The following is a 22,233-nucleotide window of genomic DNA, read 5'->3' on the forward strand; positions in this document are numbered from 1 at the left end:
TTTATGCATTGAGTAGGTGAGGACCTACTGAGTGGAACAGAGATAATTTTTTGATGGTTGCTCTCAATAACTGTAGAAGTGAATGACATTTCAGGAGCTAATCATGCAGGTAGTAAAAGACTATTATTCCCATGTGGCTAAGGCAGAAGGCAGCTGCTGATAGGACATTGGTAAAAACTCTTGAGATATAGGAAAGGCCAAAGGGTAGGATGAGATCCTGACAGTGGCCCTTGCCTACCATAAAACATAGAAATGATCAATGCGAGGGATGCATGTCACCATGGAAATAGGCACTCACAAGGTTGAGGGAAAGAAGCTAATCTTCAGAATCCAAAAAGGAAATTATGGTTGTTAGGATTGCCATTGCGGGTCGTTGAGCACGGATGAATATGCTCAAAATTCAGGATAGGTCTCCTTCTTCAAATTCTCTTTGGAGCCAGGTAGTACTGAAAATAGAACAATTTCCCAACAAACATCCTATGGAACAGGGTCAATTGCCACCTTTTCCATCACCACTCTAGAGTAAGGAGGGATCATACTTTCTAACTGAGAAAGTCCTTGTAAGAAGATCCTGAAAAGAGACAGGGAGTAGATTGGGGGTGGGAAAGTAGGGAGCTGAATCGGAAGGAATAATCTGTTGAAATTATTTCACAGTCCATACGTCCAATTTGATAAACTCCCAGGAAGGTAGAAAATCAAAACCCCAATCCTCATAATGGTGATGAAGTGCAGGATCTAGAGTGGGAGATGGTGGGTGACGGAGTGTAACTCTTGACTAATATGTCAAACTGGACATTTTGAAGAAGATATTGTTTGAGGAATTGCCCCTTTTTTTTTTTTTTTTTTTTTTTTTTGAAGATCTGGACTCTTCCTGGGGGATTCGGTTTATTGCATGGGATGGCAGTAAATGGAACAAGATTATGGACCCTTCTGTGACCTACTGTATTTTTCCCTTGCCATGGGCATTTAAAGGCCTAGCGATCAGCATCACCCACAAGTTCTAGAGAGAATAAAGGGACCTATCTGAGGTATTGCTACACAGTTCAGTCTCCTCAAAGGGAACGTCTTAAAACTATTTTGTACCTTTCAGGGGAAGCCAGAGTACTTTCAGGTATCTAAAAGGGTGTCATAAGGAGGAAGGAGAAAACTTGTTCTTTTTGGCATCTGAGGATAGAACAAGAGGCAATGGACAAACTGCAGCAAGGGAGGTTTAGGTTGGACATTATGAAAAACGCACTGACTTTCTCTAACAAGGTCCTGAAATTGTTTCCCATGATCCTGAGGCAGGTTTAAAATAAAATACGTGAATCTGGAATAATACATGAAGCCATACTTTCTCATTAGGGCTTATAATTCCCTTTTCTGAACTGCAGAGTGGATAAGGAATAGCTCTTATGAATCAGATATTCTAACTCTATTTGATAGGTTTGAATGGAATCAATGTTGTTTGTTCTATTTGTTAACTGCTTAAACCACTAACATGTTCCCTGTAGGATGAAAGAAAAAAAAATACTCCAAGCCTCTGTACTGGATATAGTATTCCATCTCAACCTGCCTGTATGTAAGTAGCACAGAGGCTGGGATTTACCACACTGCATGTTGAGGATAGGTAGTACCATCTTAAACTGAGGAGATGTCTGAAGGATGTCCAACAGGGAATACTGGAATTTGTAATGAGTCTCACACATTTCATACAGTTCTGGAAGGCCTTAAAGTCATCAGGTTCAGACAGAGGAAGATGCTCTTGAAGAAAGAAAGGAAAGCTCCTGCTAGTCCTAAGAGAAAAGGGGGGCCCATGCTACTGTCCCAGGCTCACTGGGAGGAGAGGAAACCCATATGGATGGCAGGATCACAGCTTGGGAGTATTAGGCACAGAGGATCCCCCATGATGTGGTGTGCCTCATGCCCAGGACTGCCTTTATCTGGCCCTAAATGGACCCAATTCTGTTGAGTTCAAGCAGTGCAAATCCAAAGTAACTCCTTTGCACTCTCACTTCAGTGACAATGCCAACTGGGGTTGCCAGCCTGTCAGAACTCATAACCTAAGCAGTTTGGGTCAACTAGTCAGTGTCAGGAGATATTTAAAGACAACTCACTAGACTCCTCATAATAGAAATATGAAGCAATGTGCTGTCGGATTAAATGTCAATCTGAGATCCTGACAATTTACAGTCAGTAAGTATCCTCTGGCAATTTTTTTTTAAAACGGTGGGTGCTTATTCCAGGTTCCTGACACAGTGTCAATGTGGATAGCTGAACGTATCTGGTATAGTATTTTCAGCTGGACAATTTACCTCTTGCGCTAAACTGCTCTGTTATTGTTACTGATACACATGCACCACAGCTGGCTAATGTAACTTTCTCTTTTGCAAAGAAATGACTGTTAGTATTTTGTTTATATAAGGCAATTTTTATCCATTTGAAACACTGATAAATTGGACTACATTAATTTGCATATTTGTCTTCTAATCAATATTAGCAAAATACTTTCAAGAATTTGAACAATACTATTGGAAGCATATTACTATTCAAATTACAAAGTCAGAGCATAATAATTTTATAAAATTGTGGGCATGATTGATTTTTTAATGGACCATTCACTTGTTCTCTGACCCGTAAGGATTTTTTTTTGTTCCAAGCCTCTTATACATAGTAAATTCATGAAATTCAGCATAACTCCCAAAAGGATTGCATCATTAAAGGTGCAGAGCTTCAAACACCAAACAAAATGAGAGAGAGTGAACTGGACCACTAAAATATAAAGTAAGTGAAAAAGGAACTATTATGAATCATTTTACTGTCTCCCCCAATCAGTTTTCTGGATGTCTGCTTAATTTGAATGGCAGCAATTTATTATGTATCCAATACATTTACATTACAAAATAAAAAGGAAGAAATACAATCTGACTGCAACAATTCAAAACCACCATGGACTAAATCACCATCTGGTACTTTTGGCAACATATGGAAGCATCAAGCACATTTTTGTTGCTATGTTATCATGATCCATTAGCAGTACAGGTCTCTGCCACAAAGAACTTACATTATCATTGTCTACAGTACACAAAAAGAAGTAAACTAACAATTGGGATGAGGTTGTGGGAGCAGAGGAAGGGTTTGGGTAGAAATAATAAGACTATACTGCTACCAAGTTCTGCCATGTGCACATATCAATGATTCAAGTCAGTGTATAAATTCTTTCATGGCACACTAGGAGTGAGTTTAGGAGAGATTTCAAGAAGCTGGGAGTAGCTTGGTGAGAGTAGCTTGTTCCATACAGAGGAGGCTCCGTAATTATATAGTAGTCCTCAGAATGACTATTACAGTCTGTCTCATAATACATGCACTTGATAATCTCACTAATATCATTACTATGAAAAATAATTCTGTGCATCATGCAGATTCCAACATTCCAACACACAAACACATGCACACACATACTTGGTTACATATTTCCTCCAGTTTCAAAACTTCCCTTTACAGTTTTACTTGAGAGAGCAATTAATTTAAGAGAATGTCTCAACAAAACAGAAAGATGCTCAGTGCTCCTAATTTTGTTTTTGTCAACAAAGGGAAAATTAAGCCATATGAAAAGAATAATAAAAAGCCATGTCTTGGCCTCTGAACTAGGAAAAAAGAAATTCAGAATTTTACAAGTTAAAGATTTTTACTGTTAAAGATTAATACAACACACACTTTTGGGAGCCAAATATTGAATATGGAATTCACAGATTCATATATTTTAAGGCCAGAAGGAACAATCAAGATGCACTAGTTACATGTGCATTATACAAGTCACAACATTTTGCACAGTGATTTCTGCATCAAGCCCACATATTTTAGTTGACCTTGAGCATAACTTAGAAAGACATGCGTTTTCCATCCCATCCCAAGATAAGTTGTTCCCGTGGTTAATAGCCCTCATTGTTAAATATACACACATCATTTCTAGTCTGAATTTGTCTAACTTCAGCTACCAGTCCATCTTTCTTTTTACACCTTTGTTTACTAGATTGAACAGTTACCTACTCTCAGAAATTTTCTCCCCAGGTAGGTACTTTTAGACCATGATAGGGTAACTTCATAACCTTCTCTTGGATTTACGCCTAAATCAAGTAATAAGAGATAATGCCTGGGCTCAGAATCCCTAGGGTCTGGAAATATTGGCTTGTTTAAAATAATGAGGAGCATATGACACAAACAGTATAAAGGTTTCAAATGTTAAGGAAAGAACAAAAAGGCAAAAATAGAGGTACTCACCACTCAGTTTTACAGTTAACAGTTTAATGTACACATTACTCCATGACAACATAAACAGACAGCACTGCAGTGACAAATTTATTTGCAACGCTCAAATTTTAAATTCTGTTTCTGATCAGCATACAAACATCTAGCAATAAACCAGGTATGCAAAATTTTAAGGAAAAGATACAAAATGTATTTCAATATTATATAAATATTTGCTTTCTGAGAAGTTTGTGAAGTGGATTTTAGAATTAGTGGTAAGAAAATAAAAAAAATAAAGTTATTCTTTCATGTGCCCCAATAAAGAAAGAATTATACTGCCACTACTAGTTTTATAACAGATACTGAACATAGTCAAAAGAAATGGTCACTGTTTATGTCCTAAACAAATCCAGTTTCTCTCTGTTTCTTTCTATTATATTAACTTTGTAATCACATTGGCACTTGGGTAATTTTATCAATGAATACCAAACTTCAGATGCACATAAAGTCTTGAGTTTAAAAATGACACAAAAAAATGAACAAAAACTCTCTCTACTAATGTTTAAGCAAATACTGAAGTCTACCTCTCCTGTTCTTGCTTCATTCGTATTCTCTCCTCTTCTGAAGTAAGGGCTTCCTGAACTTTTATTTTACCAGATTTCTCAATCTTGTCATCTTTGCGATGTTTGCCAAACCTGTTAATAACAAAAGATTCTAACTTGTCAAATGAACACACATGTATTTTTTCCCCCTAGGACAATGTTGTGCTTATTATAGTAGCAGGAATTTTTGAAAACTAGGAGAGGAGACTGCGACAAGACCTCTGAAACTCCATTTTTAATATTTTCCCTTAGTTTTCTTGAGAATTTATAATTTTTTTTCTGATAACATTTCTAGATCACTCTTTTTAAATTCAAAGTCAACCAATTTTTTTTAAACTACTCAACACTGCAACTTCCAGAGAAGGCAAGGAAGAGCTGAAATTAATGTAGACTCTTCTTTTACAAACTGCAAGAGACAATCCAGAATCACCTATACAAGAACTGCTTAGTAAGCAAGATCAACTCACTTCACTCTATAGCAGCAGTTGCATTGCCTACAGTGGACAGTATTCAAATTGGTGATTTGGCCTATTAAGCCCTGAATGTTTTCAGACCTGGTCACCTGGAGAATTACCTCTCTCTGTGCTGGCAAGATTGAGGTCAGTGGAGGTGCTTGAGATGGACCACCTTCGCTACATACAGAAAATAGTGGCTGGCAGAGTGCTCTCCATGCGGTTCCTTCACCTCAAGAACACTGCTTCCCTCCACTTGACTAGCCAGACCTCAGAACTGTTCAACTTCAGGCATGTTACAATGTTTTCTTCCAAGCATTTGGCAAAGGGAATGTTTGAGGTTATTATTTATTGTTAAGAGCAGTATGTGCGTTAATTTTTACCTATCACAAATGGAACTACATCTCTCAGAAACTTATATATAGTATTTCTAAAGTTTTATGGAGTAAGAAAAAGAAACCTTTCTGGTCTCTTTAGAGCATAAGGGATAACATTTGCATATCTATCAAGCCCCTCATGTTTATCACTTCAAACATACTGAGTGTTTTTTTTCCATCAAATGCTCCGCTAAAACTGGTGAAAGTAGATGGCCACTTGTGGCACTATTCACTCAGAAGTTTACATCAAAAGTATAATGAAAGCGACACTAATGTGCAAAGTGGAGCCACATCATTCAAACAGTGGTCCAGGCAGAACATTATAAAAGAATACAAACTTCTGTTAAACACTTGAAAAATTAGTATTCAGAGGAAAGCTTCAAAAACTTATATTTTTTCCCATTTTCCCTCCTTTCTAAAACAAAGCTCTTGTGTGATCCTACAGGAAAAAAAAAGAATCTCAAGCCACACCATCTAAAAGCACACAAAGTTAAAGGATTTTACAGATACCTATAAAAATGTAGCAAATGGAGACTATTTCATCTTCAGAGTACACAAATGTTCTGTTTTTCCCAAGTAATCCATTTCCAAAGTAATCCAGACCAAAGGGGCATGAGGCTAAATTGACCACCAGTAGTTATTTGAAAAGGCAAAGAGAGGACATGACAGAGCTAAAAAACATGAAACACTAAAAGGAGATAGAATATTACAATAACAATTAAAAACTTTGTTATGTATTTGAACAGTTAGTTTATGCACCAATTTTATAATTAAAATTCAATTAGCTATTAGCAGTACCCAAATAAGATATGAATAATAATAAAAGGTTAATATGGCTGCATTAGAAGCTTTTAATTACCTGAAAATCAAAAAGGAATCCTACTAAAAATGGAAAAATTGACGAATTGCTGAGCATGAACACAAAAGAACAGCACGAAGCATCCAGGGAGAAAATCAGAAAGGCTAAGACACAACTGAGTTACACTAGCAAGGGACCTAAACACCAGTAAGAGGATGGTCTGTGAATACAACAGAAAAGAAGAGAAAGAAAAAACACTGGACCACTATTTGGTGGGGAAAAGTTAATAATGGATATTGTGAAGATGGAAGTATTTAACATCTGTTCTACTAAAGTTTTTACTAACACTGTTATTCATAACGTATTCACGAGGGGAGAGGAACATAAACCAGAACAGGGGAAGATCAGATTAAAGAATATTTGGGTAAATTAGATGGAATCAAGTTGTCAAGGCCTGACAAAATTCACCCTCTGTTACTAAACAAACTAGGTGAAGCATTAATGAGTATCATCTTCAAGGACTGCTGGTGGACAGCTGAGGTCCAAGACTGAAGGAGGACACATATAGAACCTAGATTTAAAAAGAGTGAAAAAGCATTGCTGGATCAATCACAGACCTTTCAGGCTATCTTTGATATCTGAAAAGATACTCGAACAAATTATTTAAAAAAAAAATCCATCTGTAAGCACTCGAGGGAAACAGAGTTATAAATTATAGCCCCAATAAATTTGTGATGCCATACCAATCTAATTTCCACCCTTGACAGAGTTACTGGCCTACTGGAGGTGGGAAGCAGTAGACATAATATACATTGATTTTAGTAAGGCTTTTGATATGACATTCTCACAAGCAGTAAACTACGCAAGTGCGATCTAGATAAAATTCCTATAAGGGATGTGTATGAACAACTGGTTAAGAACTATATGCAAAGAATAATTATCGATGGTTCACTGTCAAACTCAAAGGACCTATCTAGTAGGATCCTGTATGGTTCTTTTCCAACATCATTTATATTTTAATTTATGACTTGGATAGTGGAGAGGGAGAGTATACTTCTAAAATGTGCAGATGACACCAAGCTGTGAGGGGGTGTTTGCACTTTGGCAAACAGAATTCGTATTTAAAATGACCCTGACAAATGAGAGAACAAGGCTGAAATCAACAAGATGAAATTCAGTAAATACAAGTGCAAAGTGCTTCACTATGAATGGGAAAATCAAATGTACAACTGTTAAATGGGAAATAACTTGTTTGAAAGTTTTGCTGAAAAAGACCCTGGGGCTAAGATGGATCACAAATTGAATATAAGCCAAAAATCTGAGGCAGATATGAAAAAGGCTATTATCATTCTGAGGTGCATTAACATGAACATTGCATGTAAGTCACAGGAGATAAGTGGCCCAGGCTACTTGGCACTGGTGAGGTTTCAGCTGGGGTACTGGGTCCTATTTTGGAGGCTGCATTGTAAGAAATTTTTGGAAAAGTTGGAGAGAGACATGATAAAAGCAAAAAAATGATAGTAGGGTTAGAAAACTTGACCTATTTAGGCAGGTTTAAGAATGTGTAAGTCTAGTCTTGGGAAAAGATGTGAGAGGGGAACATGAGTCTTCAAGTAGCTTAAAAGTCTGTTCCAAAGAGGACAGTGATCAACTGTTCTCCATGCTCATTGAGGGTAGAACAAGTAGTAATGTGCTCACTTTGCAGGGTGGCAGACTCCTACCTGGAAGCTTCAGGAACCTTCTGGAAGGACGGTATACTGGATGGTGGGCCAATGTTTTTTTTGTTCCCTGACTAGGCCCAAGCCCTCATTGGTCAGCTGGGCCCTGCGCTCCCTATAAAAGGCTCCCCATCTGGTGGCAGCGGAGAAGGTTTTGGAAGGAGCACCAGAGGAGCAGAGCAGAGCAGAGTGAGTGAGCGAGCAAGAAGGTACCATGGGGAAGCGCTGGGTGAAGTGGCCCAGGGTGAGGTTGCTACTTTGGGGCAGAGGTGAAGGCCCTGCCAGTTCCCTCTTGTCCTCGTAGGGTCCCTGGGCCGGAGTCCAGGGTAGAGGGTGGGTCTGGACTCCCCCACCCTTCCCCAGATGGATTACTCCACTGGAGCAGGCACGGGCCTGCAAGGGGACTGGCTTTATTCTCCCCATTCTGGACTTGCCTAAGATGAGGATGGCTCGCTAAGCGGAGACTCCTGACTTTGGAAAGGCCTGGGCAAATAAGGGGCCTCCATGAGTCTCTGAGGCAACAGAGAACCGCCAGGAAGCGCAGGGACCCACAGGGGCTGACAAGGGACTTTGTCACAGCAGTAAAGTAGATTTTGCTTAGATAGTAGCAAAAGAAAAAAAACCTCAGACTTTAATTACCAGTGTAGTTAGCTAAAACTAGAATAAGGTTCCAAGCAAGTCACTGGCAGCTGCTAGGAATGACTTCTAGACAACTCTGGTCTGGGATGGTCTAGATCTAGCCTCAGCACAGAGGTCTGGACTATATGACCTCTCAAAGTCCTTTTCAGACTTGCATTGCTATGGTTCTCTTGTAATCCAAATCATTCCACTCTTTATTCAAATAGTTGCACCCCTTAACAAAATAAGAAAAATTACAGATCTCACGTATGATTTTCACCCATGTTTTGGATCCTATATACTGGTTGAAAGGGCAAGACCAGTGTAAGGGAACACTAAAACCCTGGACTGAAGATTCCAAAAGAGCCAAAACTTTGGAAGACAACTGCAAGCCTGGGTACAGGTGGTGTGCTGGCTCACAGCAGGGGAAGGCTGGTTCTGGGACAGGCATGCCAGAGCTTGGGCTGCTGTGGAGATTCCAGGCAGCACTATGCTTTATAGGCAATCAGGGCCTGGCTGTTCTGACTCTGGCAGGACCCCAGTGCTCTCTGTTATGCCACAAGAAGCCCCGAATTGGGAAGATACAAAGATGACTTGAAGCCATCATGTTTCCTTTTTCCATTGGGCTTAAGAGCTCTTCATTCTGCCTTTTGGTGGTACACCTTTAATGTACAATGAGAAAAAGAGAGCAAAACAAAAATGTAATATTCCTGCTCTACCCTAAATAATACTAAAAGAATTCCAAAGTTGTACTTTGAAATAAGCAACTTCCAAGTTATTTTTGTAGTGTAGACACAGCCAAAGTGTAGTTTTAAAATAAATGGTTTAGTGCTACTCTCATTGGAACATATACAAATATTTCAGGTACAATTTCTGACAGATTGAAATAAGGAGTGTTAATTAAATATATCCTATCTATCCAAGAGTGTGAGAAACTGATGAAGGAGAGTAACTGAAATCTTGTTCACTCTAATTGCCAATGTACTCCAGGGTTCTATTAATTTTTAGCTTCTTAATTCTCTTTTTGCAACAAGTGCCGGAGACTATATATATATATGAACGGTCAATATCAGATTCACACTTTTAAACCTCAACTCAGGCTATGACAGCAATCATTTAACATCAAGACAGTTAAAGATATAAATGGATCAATTATTTTTATTAAGTTCTAGAACAGTGTGTATTCAGACAGGTCACATATCAAGTTACAGTATAAGAGAAGAAATGGCTAATCTTAAAAGACGTGGTAGTTTGTTGCATTACTAATTCAGAGAAGAGTCTGAGAAGAGAACCCTGTGTTTCTGAATCTTTACCTCAAACTGAGATAACCTCTATGTAACCATCCAAGCAGAGTAAAGTATAGAGCAAATATCCTTTAGTTGGTCACGCAGCTGTACTAAACTGGCATCCACTTGCTTGAGTGAATTTCCCATCAGCCAATTTGGGGACTGATCCAAAGCCTATTAAACTCAATAGAAAAACTCCCTATGACTTCAGTGGACTTAGGATCAGGCCCTCAGAGTTGCTCAACAATATAAGGAAAGACTGAAAAGAGAGGAGAAAAATTCCTTGGAATGAAATATGTACACAGGAGAAGTCCATTTCATTCAAAAAATATATCAAGTCTGCTTTCAAGCTGAGGGAAAAATGTTAGAGGTGAGCAATATGAATTCTGAAGTGTTATCTATTAAGCATAGCATCAGTTTAAAGGAAAATAGCAATATCTCTGATACAACAAAAATAATCTCCATGTAATCTGCTAAATGGATTTTACTCTGATGCGTTACTGATGAGATCATTGCCATCTGCCAAATCGCCCATATATTTCATTAGAATAAAGAGCTATGGAAGAAATATGCATTAGTTGATTAATGAAAAAAACACAAAAATTGATTGAGACAGAAAAAGTTCAGTAGCATTATGTTCTATAATAGACAAAGTACTGTCATTAAAAATTAACAAATGGTAAGTGTCTCAAGCAATTCTATCGATGATTTCTGACATAAAGTAAGGCATGTTCTTTTCCCAGTAGTAGTGACAATATTCTCTCTCTCTCTCTCTCACTCAAGTGCACACCCCCTATTCAAAAAGGGTATTAGCAATGGCCTATGGAATATTTTAACCCTGTTGTGTCAGCAAAATTATAAGATTTATATTTTAAAAAATTCTAAATGACCACACACAAAATGCTTCTTTACAGAGATAAAATAAAAACGTATTTTAAATTAGAGTCTAACACCATAGGTAAAATGTACTAATTTAGAGCAACGGATGCTTATAATACCATCAGCTTCTGGACTTGAAAATGGAAGAATATTAATCCTGAAACGTTAATCATCTGGAGAGTTTATCAGCTTCCCAGACTTTGGCAAAATTTTAAAATATATAGAACTTCCTGTGGTCCTAAATGCACAGGTTCCACACAACTGTCTTTACTGAACAGAAAGTCTCAGAAAAACCTAGACAGATCAGTCTCTGTATGATCTGCCTTCACAGCACCATTCTCACCTCCCCTGCCTTGCCGTGGAAACCATGGTTGACACTGATGATATGGCTGAGATGTTTCAAAACCACAAGCATTCCCTACTTATATTAAAAATGACAGACATCTCTCTTCTGATGATCCCATGCTGGATGAGTTTTCTGATGTAGTGCTCATTAGGGGAGACCGTGGCAACACACCTCCTTTAGATCTCTCATGCTACAGCGATGTGTAAGGTGGCTCTGCATGCAGTGTAGTGGCAAATATCTTCCATGCAAATGGAGAATACCTCCAGAGGAAACCCTAGGATTCACAGTTTATTCCACAAGGTCACATGCAGAGTCTCTGCTGGAAAGGTATACCAACAGTGCGGACCTCTGTTACACAAGCTACCACCATTGATAACTAGTATGATCTTTGCACCCATTGATCATCACCTTTGGATGGCTCTCATTGCCACAAAGAATAGGAGATGTGCCATGACATTCACAAGATGCTCCTTCCCTTGTATGTAACCAAGCCAATATAGACTCACAGCCATAAATCTAGATCTCTGCTGGAGAGGAAAGACTTCACTGTAAAGTCAGAACAACGGGGCTCCCAGTCTCAGCTCATAACAGCCTTCCCCTGTGATTCTGAGCAAATTACTTGATTTCTGTGTGACCCCACAATATGTTGAGCAAATCAAGGCATAGTATGAAGCTTAATTCAGTAACTTTATCAAAGTGAATCAGCTACCTGGCATGGAGGGACTACAAGCTGAACCTCTCTAGTCCAGTACCCTCATGTACTGACTCATGCCAAATCAGAGAATTAGCTGAACCACAGGAAGTCAATGTTGTCTCACACCATTACCAATAATTCTGTTGCTTCTGGGGCTTTCAGAAGACATTTAGAGCTAAACCAAATTAGAGCTAAAGAACCACAAAGAACACTGACAGCCAGGACTCACAGCTGCAAACAAACTTTATGGGACTACGTGAAACCTGGCAACACCCATAAGAGGATGTAAGTGACACTCATGCCAACCCCTGGGCGTTTCCAGACCACGCAGTGCCAGACTAGAGATGTTCAACCAGTATATATGATACCAAGCCTTACAGTCTGTATAACTGCATATCAGATATGTAAACACCTTAGTAAATCTCTGTGAAGAGTGTCCATCTTTCTGAACTTGCTAAACATATGGTTAAATTTCGTGCATTGTTTCCTACAATTATATCTTTTCTACTTACTGCTATCATTAAGAATGATCACTAAAAGAAACCCTGTGGCAAGTCAGAAATATCTGAAAAATTAATACCCAATCCACAATATTGCTCTTCCAAAACCAATCGGCCATGTCGACATATGCCGTTCCCTTTAGAAAGGGCACGTTAATGAGGCATTTTGGAACATATTAATGAGGCACTGACATGTATATTCAGCACCTCATTATCATAAAGGCAGCCAACCACACTTCAGAAGTGCTGCTTACGAAACACTGACTGGCTGTATAGGTGCTGACTGGCTTCACAATAAACCCCACACTTCGAATTCCCGTATTCCCTATTCATTTTGGGAATAAGGGAATTTCAAACTGTGGAGCTTATTTCAAAGAGCCTGAGTCTACACAGCCAGTGTGTGTTTCAAAAGCAGTACTTTCGAAGCATGACTGGCTGCCATTATGCTAATGAGGCACTGAGTATGCATATCAGCACCTCGTTAACATGTTCTGAAGTGCCTCATTAATGTGCGCCTTCCAAAAGGGAGGGACTTGTGTAGACACAGCCATCACATGGAGCCTGGGAAGGGCACAGAGAGCAGTGGCTATTTTCTATGTGAGGATATATAGAACATAAGAACATAAGAATGGCCATACTGGGTCAGACCAAAAGTCCATCCAGCCCAGCATCCCATCTGCCGACGGTGGCCAATGCCAGGTGCCCCAGAGAAGGAGAACAGAAGACAATGATCAAGTGATTTATCTCCTGCCATCCATCTCCTGCCCTTGTTATGAAGGCTAGGGCACCATACTTTATCCCTGGCTAATAGCCATTTATGGACCTAACCTGCAAAAATTTATCAAGCTCTTTTTTAAACCCTAATAGAGTCCTGGCCTTCACAGCCTCCTCGGGCAAGGAGTTCCACAGGTTGACTGTGCGCTGTGGGAAGAAAAATTTCCTTTTATTAGTTTTGAACCTACTACCCATCAATTTCATTTGGTATCCCCTAGTTCTTGTATTATGGGAAAAGGTAAATAATTTTTCTATATTCACTTCCTCCACACCATTCATGATTTTATATACCTCTATCATATCGCCCCTCAATCGCCTCTTTTCCAAACTGAAAAGTCCCAGTCTCTCTAGCCTCTCCCCATATGGGACCCGTTCCAAGCCCCTAATCATCTTAGTCGCCCTTTTCTGAACCTTTTCTAATGCCAATGTATCTTTTTTGAGGTGAGGAGACCACATCTGCACGCAGTACTCAAGATGTGGGCGCACCATAGTTTTATATAGGGGAAGTATGATATCTTTTGTCTTATTATCGATCCCTTTTTTAATAATTCCTAACATCCTATTTGCCTTACTAACTGCCGCTGCACACTGCGTGGATGTCTTCAGAGAACTATCCACTATAACTCCAAGATCCCTTTCCTGATCTGTCGTAGCTAAATTTGACCCCATCATGTAGTACGTGTAATTTGGGTTATTTTTTCCTACATGCATTACCTTACACTTACCCACATTAAATTTCATTTGCCATTTTGCTGACCAATCACTCAGTTTGCTGAGATCTTTTTGTAGTTCTTCACAATCTGTTTTGGTTTTGACTGTCCTGAACAACTTGGTGTCATCTGCAAACTTTGCCACCTCACTGCTTACCTCATTTTCTAGATCATTGATGAACAAGTTGAACAGGATCGGTCCCAGGACTGACCCCCTGGGGAACACCACTAGTTACCCTCCCCCATTGTGAAAATTTACCATTTATTCCCATCACAGCAAACACTCAGATACCATCACTCAGCAAACAGAGACCTAGACATGCTATCCTTATTCAGTCTGCTCTTCCTGCCCAATTTCAGTGATGCCAAAATCTTCTGTGAAACATGCCATCCGTTACTTACTTCAGGGTGGTGAATTATCATCCATTAAACAATGAGCTCTGACAACAGAATTACTCATGAAGGAAGGCAACTGCTTACAAAGAAAAAGACTTCCCTTTAGACACAACTGTCTTGGTAATCAGCAATGATGAAAGTAGCCAAAGAAAAAATATGATGGTTCAACTGAGATTTTGTAAAAAGCAATGAATGTAAAAGTTTGTTTGAGTGTAGCAAGAGCTCTAAGAGGCACACACCCATCAAGATGAGAAATATTATTTGGTTGTATATACAGAAATTTTTTTTTTTTTTTTTTTTTTAAAGAGAGCCTGAGAAGCCGATACTCGGCCAGCTCCCCACTCACAGCCAATACTGTGGCTGGGGTTGTTGACATGCCAGTACTCAGGACCAGCAAGTACTGGCACAAAAAAAGCACTGTGAATATAGCTTCAGTGATCCTAGAAAGATCAGATTTGATAAACTCAGTGGCTACATCTACACTAGCCAAAAACTTCGAAATGGCCACGCAAATAGCCATTTCAAAGTTTACTAATGAAGCGCAGAAATACATATTCAGCGCCCTGTTAGAATGCCGGCAGCTGCGGCACTTCAAAATTGACGTGGCTCACCGCCGCATGGCTCGTCCAGATGGGGCTCCTTTTCGAAAGGACCCTGGCAACTTCGAAATCCCCTTATTCCTAACAGCAGAAAGGAATAAGGGGATTTTGAAGTTGCCAGGGTCCTTTCGAAAAGGAGCCCCATCTGGATGAGCCACGCGGCGGCGAGCCACGTCAATTTTGAAGTGCCGCAGCTGCTGGCATTCTAAGGGGGCACTGAATATGTATTTCAGCGCTTCATTAGTGAACTTTGAAATGGCTATTTGTGTGGACATTTCGAAGTTTTTGGCTAGTGTAGACACGGCCAGTGTGTGTTGACAAGTACCAAAGAGGTAAACAAATTAGTCTGTATCTTCAAAAACAAGAAGTAGTCCTGGGCTTCTTGTTCTCAGTGTGTGTTGTTTGGCACCGAAGAACAGAAATTTCTTTTTAAAAAGTAACTCTTAGAGGAGTTTCATCTGGCCATATTGAAAGCAGGGTTTTAATCAGTCATGTGATCTTAACGGACAATACATCCTTTCATTAATGTCATTTAATGTTTTCTGTCCCTCTCTCTCAGCCGCTATTCACCAATCGAGGCTGTCTCAAGTAACTTTGCACTCACAAGAGTTTAATAAAGACATGAACAATAGAATGTTAAAATACTAAAAATCGAAACAACAATGGGGGGTGTGTGTGGTAACTACTGAGAGGCAATTTTCACTTACAAAGTGGACAGCAGTATGAGTCTCATTCTGGAGCTCCACTGATTAAAAGTCTGAATACCACAATATTAGTGAATCTCTTCTAGAGACAGCTATAAAAGCCTCTATGCAGTAATATATAAATAATATATAAAAGGGACCAACATTTTCAAATCTATACTTAAGATTAAATTAGCAACAGGTTGAACTCCTCTTGTCCACCCTTGGGACCTGACTGGTGCCAGATGAGAGAATTTGCCGGATGATGGGAGGTCAATATTTTCCCGCACATTACCAACACTTCCACGGTTTACTGGGCTTTCAGAAGACATTTAGGGGTAAATTACACCTAAACAACAGCACCGAACACTAAGAGCCAGGACCTGAGGTTGTACACAAACTTTATCGGACCATGGGAAACTTGGTCACACCCATGATAAGTGGTCCTCTAGCTAACTGAAATCATGCCAGATTATGGAGTTTGCTGGACGAGAGGGTTCGGATTAGAGAGGATCAACCTGTACCAGTAACGGTATATTAATATTTGCCAGTTGCTACCATATCCAAAGCATGGCACTGGTTACATACTCTACAGACTGTACAAATTTCGGATTGTGAAAAATATTACCCAGCAAGATGTCACATGAAAGCTTTCCAAATTATTTTGTTCACATTTCACTACACAGATAAAGGGATTGCATCAGCTACATCATGGCTCCTAATGAAAGAAAGGATATCAAAAACGCAGGCCAAGATGGCCATTTTTGTTGCTGGGTATGTTCAAGAACACATAAGTTTATTTTAAAAATTGTGGATGAGTCCAGATGCTAACACAAAACTACATGATGTGACTTTAAATCACCAGTGTCCACTGGGAGTGCTTGACAAGTATATTTATGTTGTAGATACTCTTCAGTGTGTCCTCTACTACTATACTTCTAATTCCTGCTCTGTTCATTTCAATACATTATTGTTTCAAAATACAATGCTACAAATTGCAAATTGCATCTGGCTCAAGGGCTGATCATGAGAAATGCTAGCGCTGCTGCCTCTGCCTGAATAACTCTGATAATAATGAGAGATTGATTGAGCTCCAAGCAACCTACATGATGAGAAAGGGTCAATCTGAATATTTCTATTAGTTTCTTTTGTTAAAACTAACACTTTGCCAGGTCAGAGGCAAATAATCATACTACATCTGGTTACCATGATTTATTTTTTCCTAAAGAAGCAGTACAATTTAGAAAATGGGTACCGATCCAAAGGCAGACCCTACAAGAAATGGTAATCAGATATGCATCATAAAATCCCATCCATTCCTATCAGCACTTACGAGAAGGCAAAAATAAGAGTTGGAAGGGCAATTTTATCTGATTTTTTTTATATTAGAAACAAAGGAAGTGGAATTTAGTATTATGAATAGTCTTTATAAATTCACTTTATAACTGAAAGGCTTGCATTTGAGTGTTACGTACCCTCAGTGTAAATGCTTGATGCAAAAGCCCAGTCAACATGCTTAGTTGGCATCTTAGTCAAAGAGAAAGTTTTTCAGATGCAGCAAATGCTTAACTTCAGAACACAAATGATATACATTGATTTGATTGAATATTAAGAGAGGAATTTGTTTGTTAGAGCATGAGGACTCCTCAATAACATTCCTCCTCTAAATAAGTCTTACAGTCATATGATCAAAATGTGGAAAATCAGAAAGTTTATATAGCCACATAAAAGGTTAATCAAAATACTGACACATTTCTGCTGCTTTGCTTTGTTGGAGTACAGACTAACACAGCTACCTCTCTGTTACTATTCAAGATACTGACAGTTCATGTAAAACCCTTCAAAGATTAAAACTTCCCTACAGATCTCATTATCTGAAAAAAAAATTAAATTGTCAGTCAGCATCTTTTTCTGTCAATTACTGGAAAATCTGTGTTGTTACGAGTTTCCCAGAGAATATCCTCTGTAGGCTAAATTAAGCACACATGTTATCACTTTATACCTTCATTCTGATTCACAAATTCACACTTGAAATTGGAGGGAGGGAGGGAGGAAGAGGGTGATACAGACAGAAGGTAACACACACCACAGACAATTTGGCAGGAACCTGTGGGGCATGTTTAATTTTAACAACACTGGGCAGCCACCCTCAGCTACACGATAGAGGTGCAAGATCATGAAGACTGCAGGGCCTAGCATGTAATTCAGTATCTAAACCTGCATGGCCTAAATGATGGCGAGTCACATTTTATAAAGTCCCAAACTACATTTTGGGCACCCCAACTTGACTGATAAAACTGAGTATGACTGAACATGAGAGATACTTTTTAATCATAAAAATCACACACAAAAATACATTTTAAAAAATATAAAGAAATAATCCCCGCAGGCAGGACACCTTTATAAGGGGCACCAGGACACAAGAAATTTATTTACCATGTACAAATAAAGTTCATGCTCTGGGCAATTCTTAAGTGGAGGTTAAAGAATAATGGCTAAATTGTGCCTTTTAAAAAGTTGATAAATAAAATATTTCAGATCGACTTTTGCTTGGAAATACCAGGCCAAATCCTCCACTGGCATTTCTCTACTGCCTTCTGGGTATCTACATACATTTACAGTGACTGAGGTTCTGGCATGCAGAGTTTGATTTTATCTCATCTGGGCAATATCTCGTGTGAAAGATTAAGAGCTATATTTATATTATGGTAAAGGTTATGCAGCACTACTGGTGCAAAGCATATAGCTGGCCATGGGCAGATCAATTTGTGGTGGGGACGAATTACCAATGGGACAGAACTAGCAGAGAGGCTCCTGCATCATCCTCACTACACATACTGGAGGGTGGCCAGAGAGAAGGTGAATTGGTTAGAATTATTTAGAGCCCTCGAAATAGTTGGATACCAGCAACTGTCCCTTAGGCTGTTGGTAGTCACATCTAGGATTTGACTTCATGGTAACGGTAAGTGCAATAACTAAATCAGTTGTAAATCATGCCTGAGGTTGTCTGCGCATGCACATTTATTTCAGATGAGGAATGTCCTTTTTTGATACAATTAAACTGAAAAACAAGGTATTAAAATAGAATACTCAATTCAAAATAAGAATGTCCACACAGTGCCTTTACCAAAATAACCAGAGGTGTGAATTACAAGCAATTTCATTATTTCGGTGCCAATTAACATGGAGATGGGTTCCTGGTTAACGTGGCCAACTGGCTGCTCTAATTTATACATTCATCTTTTAATTCCTGTTCTCGTGATCTATAGCCACAGCAAAGGGACAGGCCTGCTGTTTCTCTTAGGAAAGAGCCTAACAGATTTGGGAACAACTTATTATTTAAATCAAAACAACGCCCTCTCTAATCTCAGGGTCCTTTCAGTTCTGACACATTCTTCTTTTTATTTGTATTCTACTGAGACCTGCAGTCACTAATAACATTGCCCACCACTGTGCTTGGTACAATGGATATTAGCAGAGCTACAGCATCATGAAGGGTTTTAAAAATCTCTATTTCAACTTCAAAACATTCTTCCCATCAACAAAGGTTTATTTTTAGGTTGTAAATGTTAAGAGATTAAACAATGAAGAAACTGGCTCTCAGACTTGCAAGACTCCTTATATTACCAATGCACTTTTCATACTTATGTGGCCAAGTAAGAGAAATGAACTAGTAAAGATTTCTGCCTAGTGCTGAGATCATCATGACCTATTATTCAAATATCCTGCTTTAGAGACTCCAGCATTTCACTGGAAAAAATGCAGTGGGTTTCATTAGATGTCCAGTATCAACAGAGGAAATATTTTAACTCACTAATTGCCTCTGCCTGGACTGGCAAGTAAGCACTAATGTCTTTTTAGTACAGGGAGGTATTCTGAATTCAAGACTTTGGAGCACTGGAAGTTAAAAATTAAGAGAATTTATACGAGTCAGGTGTATATTTTTATTTGTTATATGTTACTGTTAACATGTTTAATAGCAATTCTACTTTCACTCAAAATACTGTTCGTATACCTCCTGTCTAATGTCCTATAGCCCCTTGATATTGGTCTAATGTAACCTATATTCATGTTCTTTTATTGCAATGCCCATTAATGCTGATACTGCTAAGGGCTTACTAGTTTTATACTAAACCTTTTATTTGAAATGCACATTGCTGGTCCACAAACTCTAGTTTCAATTTAAAGGTTTCTTACTAGGTGCTGGCGATCTAGCATCATTTTAAATAAAAGTAGATATACCCATATTTCCAGCCATTTAGAAGTGAAGCAATGTACAAAATGAATCCTAACACAAGTATTAGTCTGTTATAAATGTTGCTCGTTATTATTCTAAAAAAAATATTCTTCATTTCAAAAGTGTCTTCCACCACAGGACCAGAAGGAACTCTAAAAGACAGTAATGGGGCAGGTATCCCCATTTTAGAGATGGAGAAGTTGAGGTATAGAAAGACCAAGGCCCAGATTTTTAATAGCATTGGGCGCTGTGACATTCAAATTTAATTGAAAACATGATTTAGCACTTAGGATCCTAAATCTTGTCAAATATCAATGGCACTTTGGCTTCAAGGTGGTGCCTAATACTATCAAAGAATTTCCCTATAAATTTAGCATCCTGAAAATGAAAGTCTGTATACCACCAGACTGGTGACACAGGTTGGTGCAGAATACCTGCACAGCCTGGAGTTGCTGCCAGTGTGCAGCGCTGGCTCCTGGGAGCATTTTCATCTCAATTAGGTGCTGTGATTATCTGGAATGGACCTGCAGATCAGCGGATACGTATTTCTATCTATGAACAGAAATTTGTATCTGCGCAGGGCTCTAGAAATACGCTTTCCAGGAACTCCTGATCAAGTGAACACATGGCAGTAGGGTCTACATTACCAACAGCAGTAACATTTGCTGGCCTTCCCATCTTTTATAAATTTGCAATGAACCAGCAAAATTTGATGTGCAACAGAACATTACATTACCTCCTAAACTGTTATTGCACGTTAAAAAGGTTTATGGCAAAATTGCAAACATACTTACCTGAATGCCAAAAAAGAGCAATACTATCACATAATCTCAGGTTGTACTGTAACACATTCCAATCAATTCTTCATACTGATGATGAGGCACCAGCTCCTTGATACATGAGCCACTCTAAACAATCCAGCTATGTCTACACTTGCATTCCTCTTTTGAAAGAGGCAAGAAATGAGAGAAATTGAAAATGCAAATGAGGTGCAGATTTACATATACGGTGCCTAATTTGCATAATATTTCAAAAGAGCTTGTTTTGAAAGAAGAAAAGCATGGTAGACATGGATTTTTTTTTTTTTTTATTAACGGGAAGAAGGGTTCTTTCACAGATGGTGTTTACTTTCAAAAGAGCCATGTCTACACTGCTTTTCTTCTTTCAAAAGAAAGATTATGCAAATGAGGTGCGAGATAGGTAAAATTGCACCTCATCTGCATTTTCGATTTCCCTCATTTTCATGCTTCTTTCAAAAGAAGAATGCAAGAATAGACACAGCCTCCTTGAAAAATTTTTTAACACATGATATTTTGCACAATCCATTACCATTTTGAAATGAAGCCATATTTAAAACTTCTCTCTTCTGAGCTGTAAGATGAATTACCTGAGCTCAAGTATACACATGCCATAGAATCACTGCTCATAATTATAAAAAAAGGATAATAAAAAACGAGCTCTTCCTCATTATTAGCTATATGAGTAACATTCTTCTTTCAATTCTATTATGTTCTTGGCCTCAAGAATATTTTGTGGCAATGAGTTCCACAGTTAACAGGGTGATTGTAGTAAGAATTTCCTTTGATAGCTGGCCCTCGATTTACATGTGTTTTTTTTTTTTTGCTGTCATCAAGCCACGCAGATCAGTGGTGTAGCTATGATGGGATACTTGGGTGAGCCCCAAATTCAGGTAGGAGGGCAAGGAAGGTTCAGGGGAAGAGAGGCAGAAGGGATCTGAACCACCTCCCCTCAGCCCATCCAACAAGCCTTGCAGGGGACAATGAACAACTTGATACCGGATACCCCTGTATTACGCCCCTGCCCCCAGGTGGACATATGGACCCAGGGAAGCTCTTGATCCCCCTTCCCAAAGAAAAAGGGCAAACAGGTGGGGCAGGGCAAGTGTTAGGGCTGGAGAAGAGCTGTCTCAGGGAGGGTGGAGAAGGGGGAGGGCAGCAGCCCACCCAGGTCCACTGTGGAGTGGAGCTGGTGGAGGAAGTTATATATGGGAAAAAAATGGTGATGGCTACATGTTTGGCTCATTTCTGTATGCCTTTGTAAACTTCCTTGCCAGGAGCCAGCACACCCTCAAGCACTCTCCTGAATTTCAACCTTTGTTCCATGAATGGATCCTCAGAAAAAAACATCTGTGAGTTATCTGGCAAATCAAAAAATCCTGATACAAAATCTTCATTGTCAGCTTTGGCTCAAGTGCCACCTCCAGTTCCTCAATGTCCTTGTGACTGGTGCCTGACTGAGGCTGCTTCCACACGCTCAGTCTCCAGTCAGAGGTGGAATGGTAATGAGGCAATTCCAAGTAAGCTAATGAGCGATAA

At 39.1% G+C, this 22,233-nt stretch overlaps 1 protein-coding gene across 8 annotated transcripts in view; it reads right to left on the minus strand.

The window, feature by feature from the left end:
• Positions 1–22,233, minus strand: part of PARD3 (par-3 family cell polarity regulator) — a 735,311-nt gene that overhangs the window by 164,216 nt on the left and 548,862 nt on the right. For 5 of the 8 annotated variants that reach the window (XM_074984976.1, XM_074984978.1, XM_074984977.1 and 2 more), the window contains one exon: positions 4,812–4,922. The exons of the other annotated variants lie outside the window; for them this stretch is intronic. In XM_074984976.1, coding sequence (XP_074841077.1) covers positions 4,812–4,922 — 111 coding nt within the window. The remainder of the gene's footprint in view (positions 1–4,811; positions 4,923–22,233) is intronic. 8 annotated transcript variants of the gene reach the window in all.

Source organism: Carettochelys insculpta, chromosome 2 (genome assembly GCF_033958435.1).
Source record: "Carettochelys insculpta isolate YL-2023 chromosome 2, ASM3395843v1, whole genome shotgun sequence".
Taxonomy (NCBI): domain Eukaryota; kingdom Metazoa; phylum Chordata; order Testudines; family Carettochelyidae; genus Carettochelys; species Carettochelys insculpta.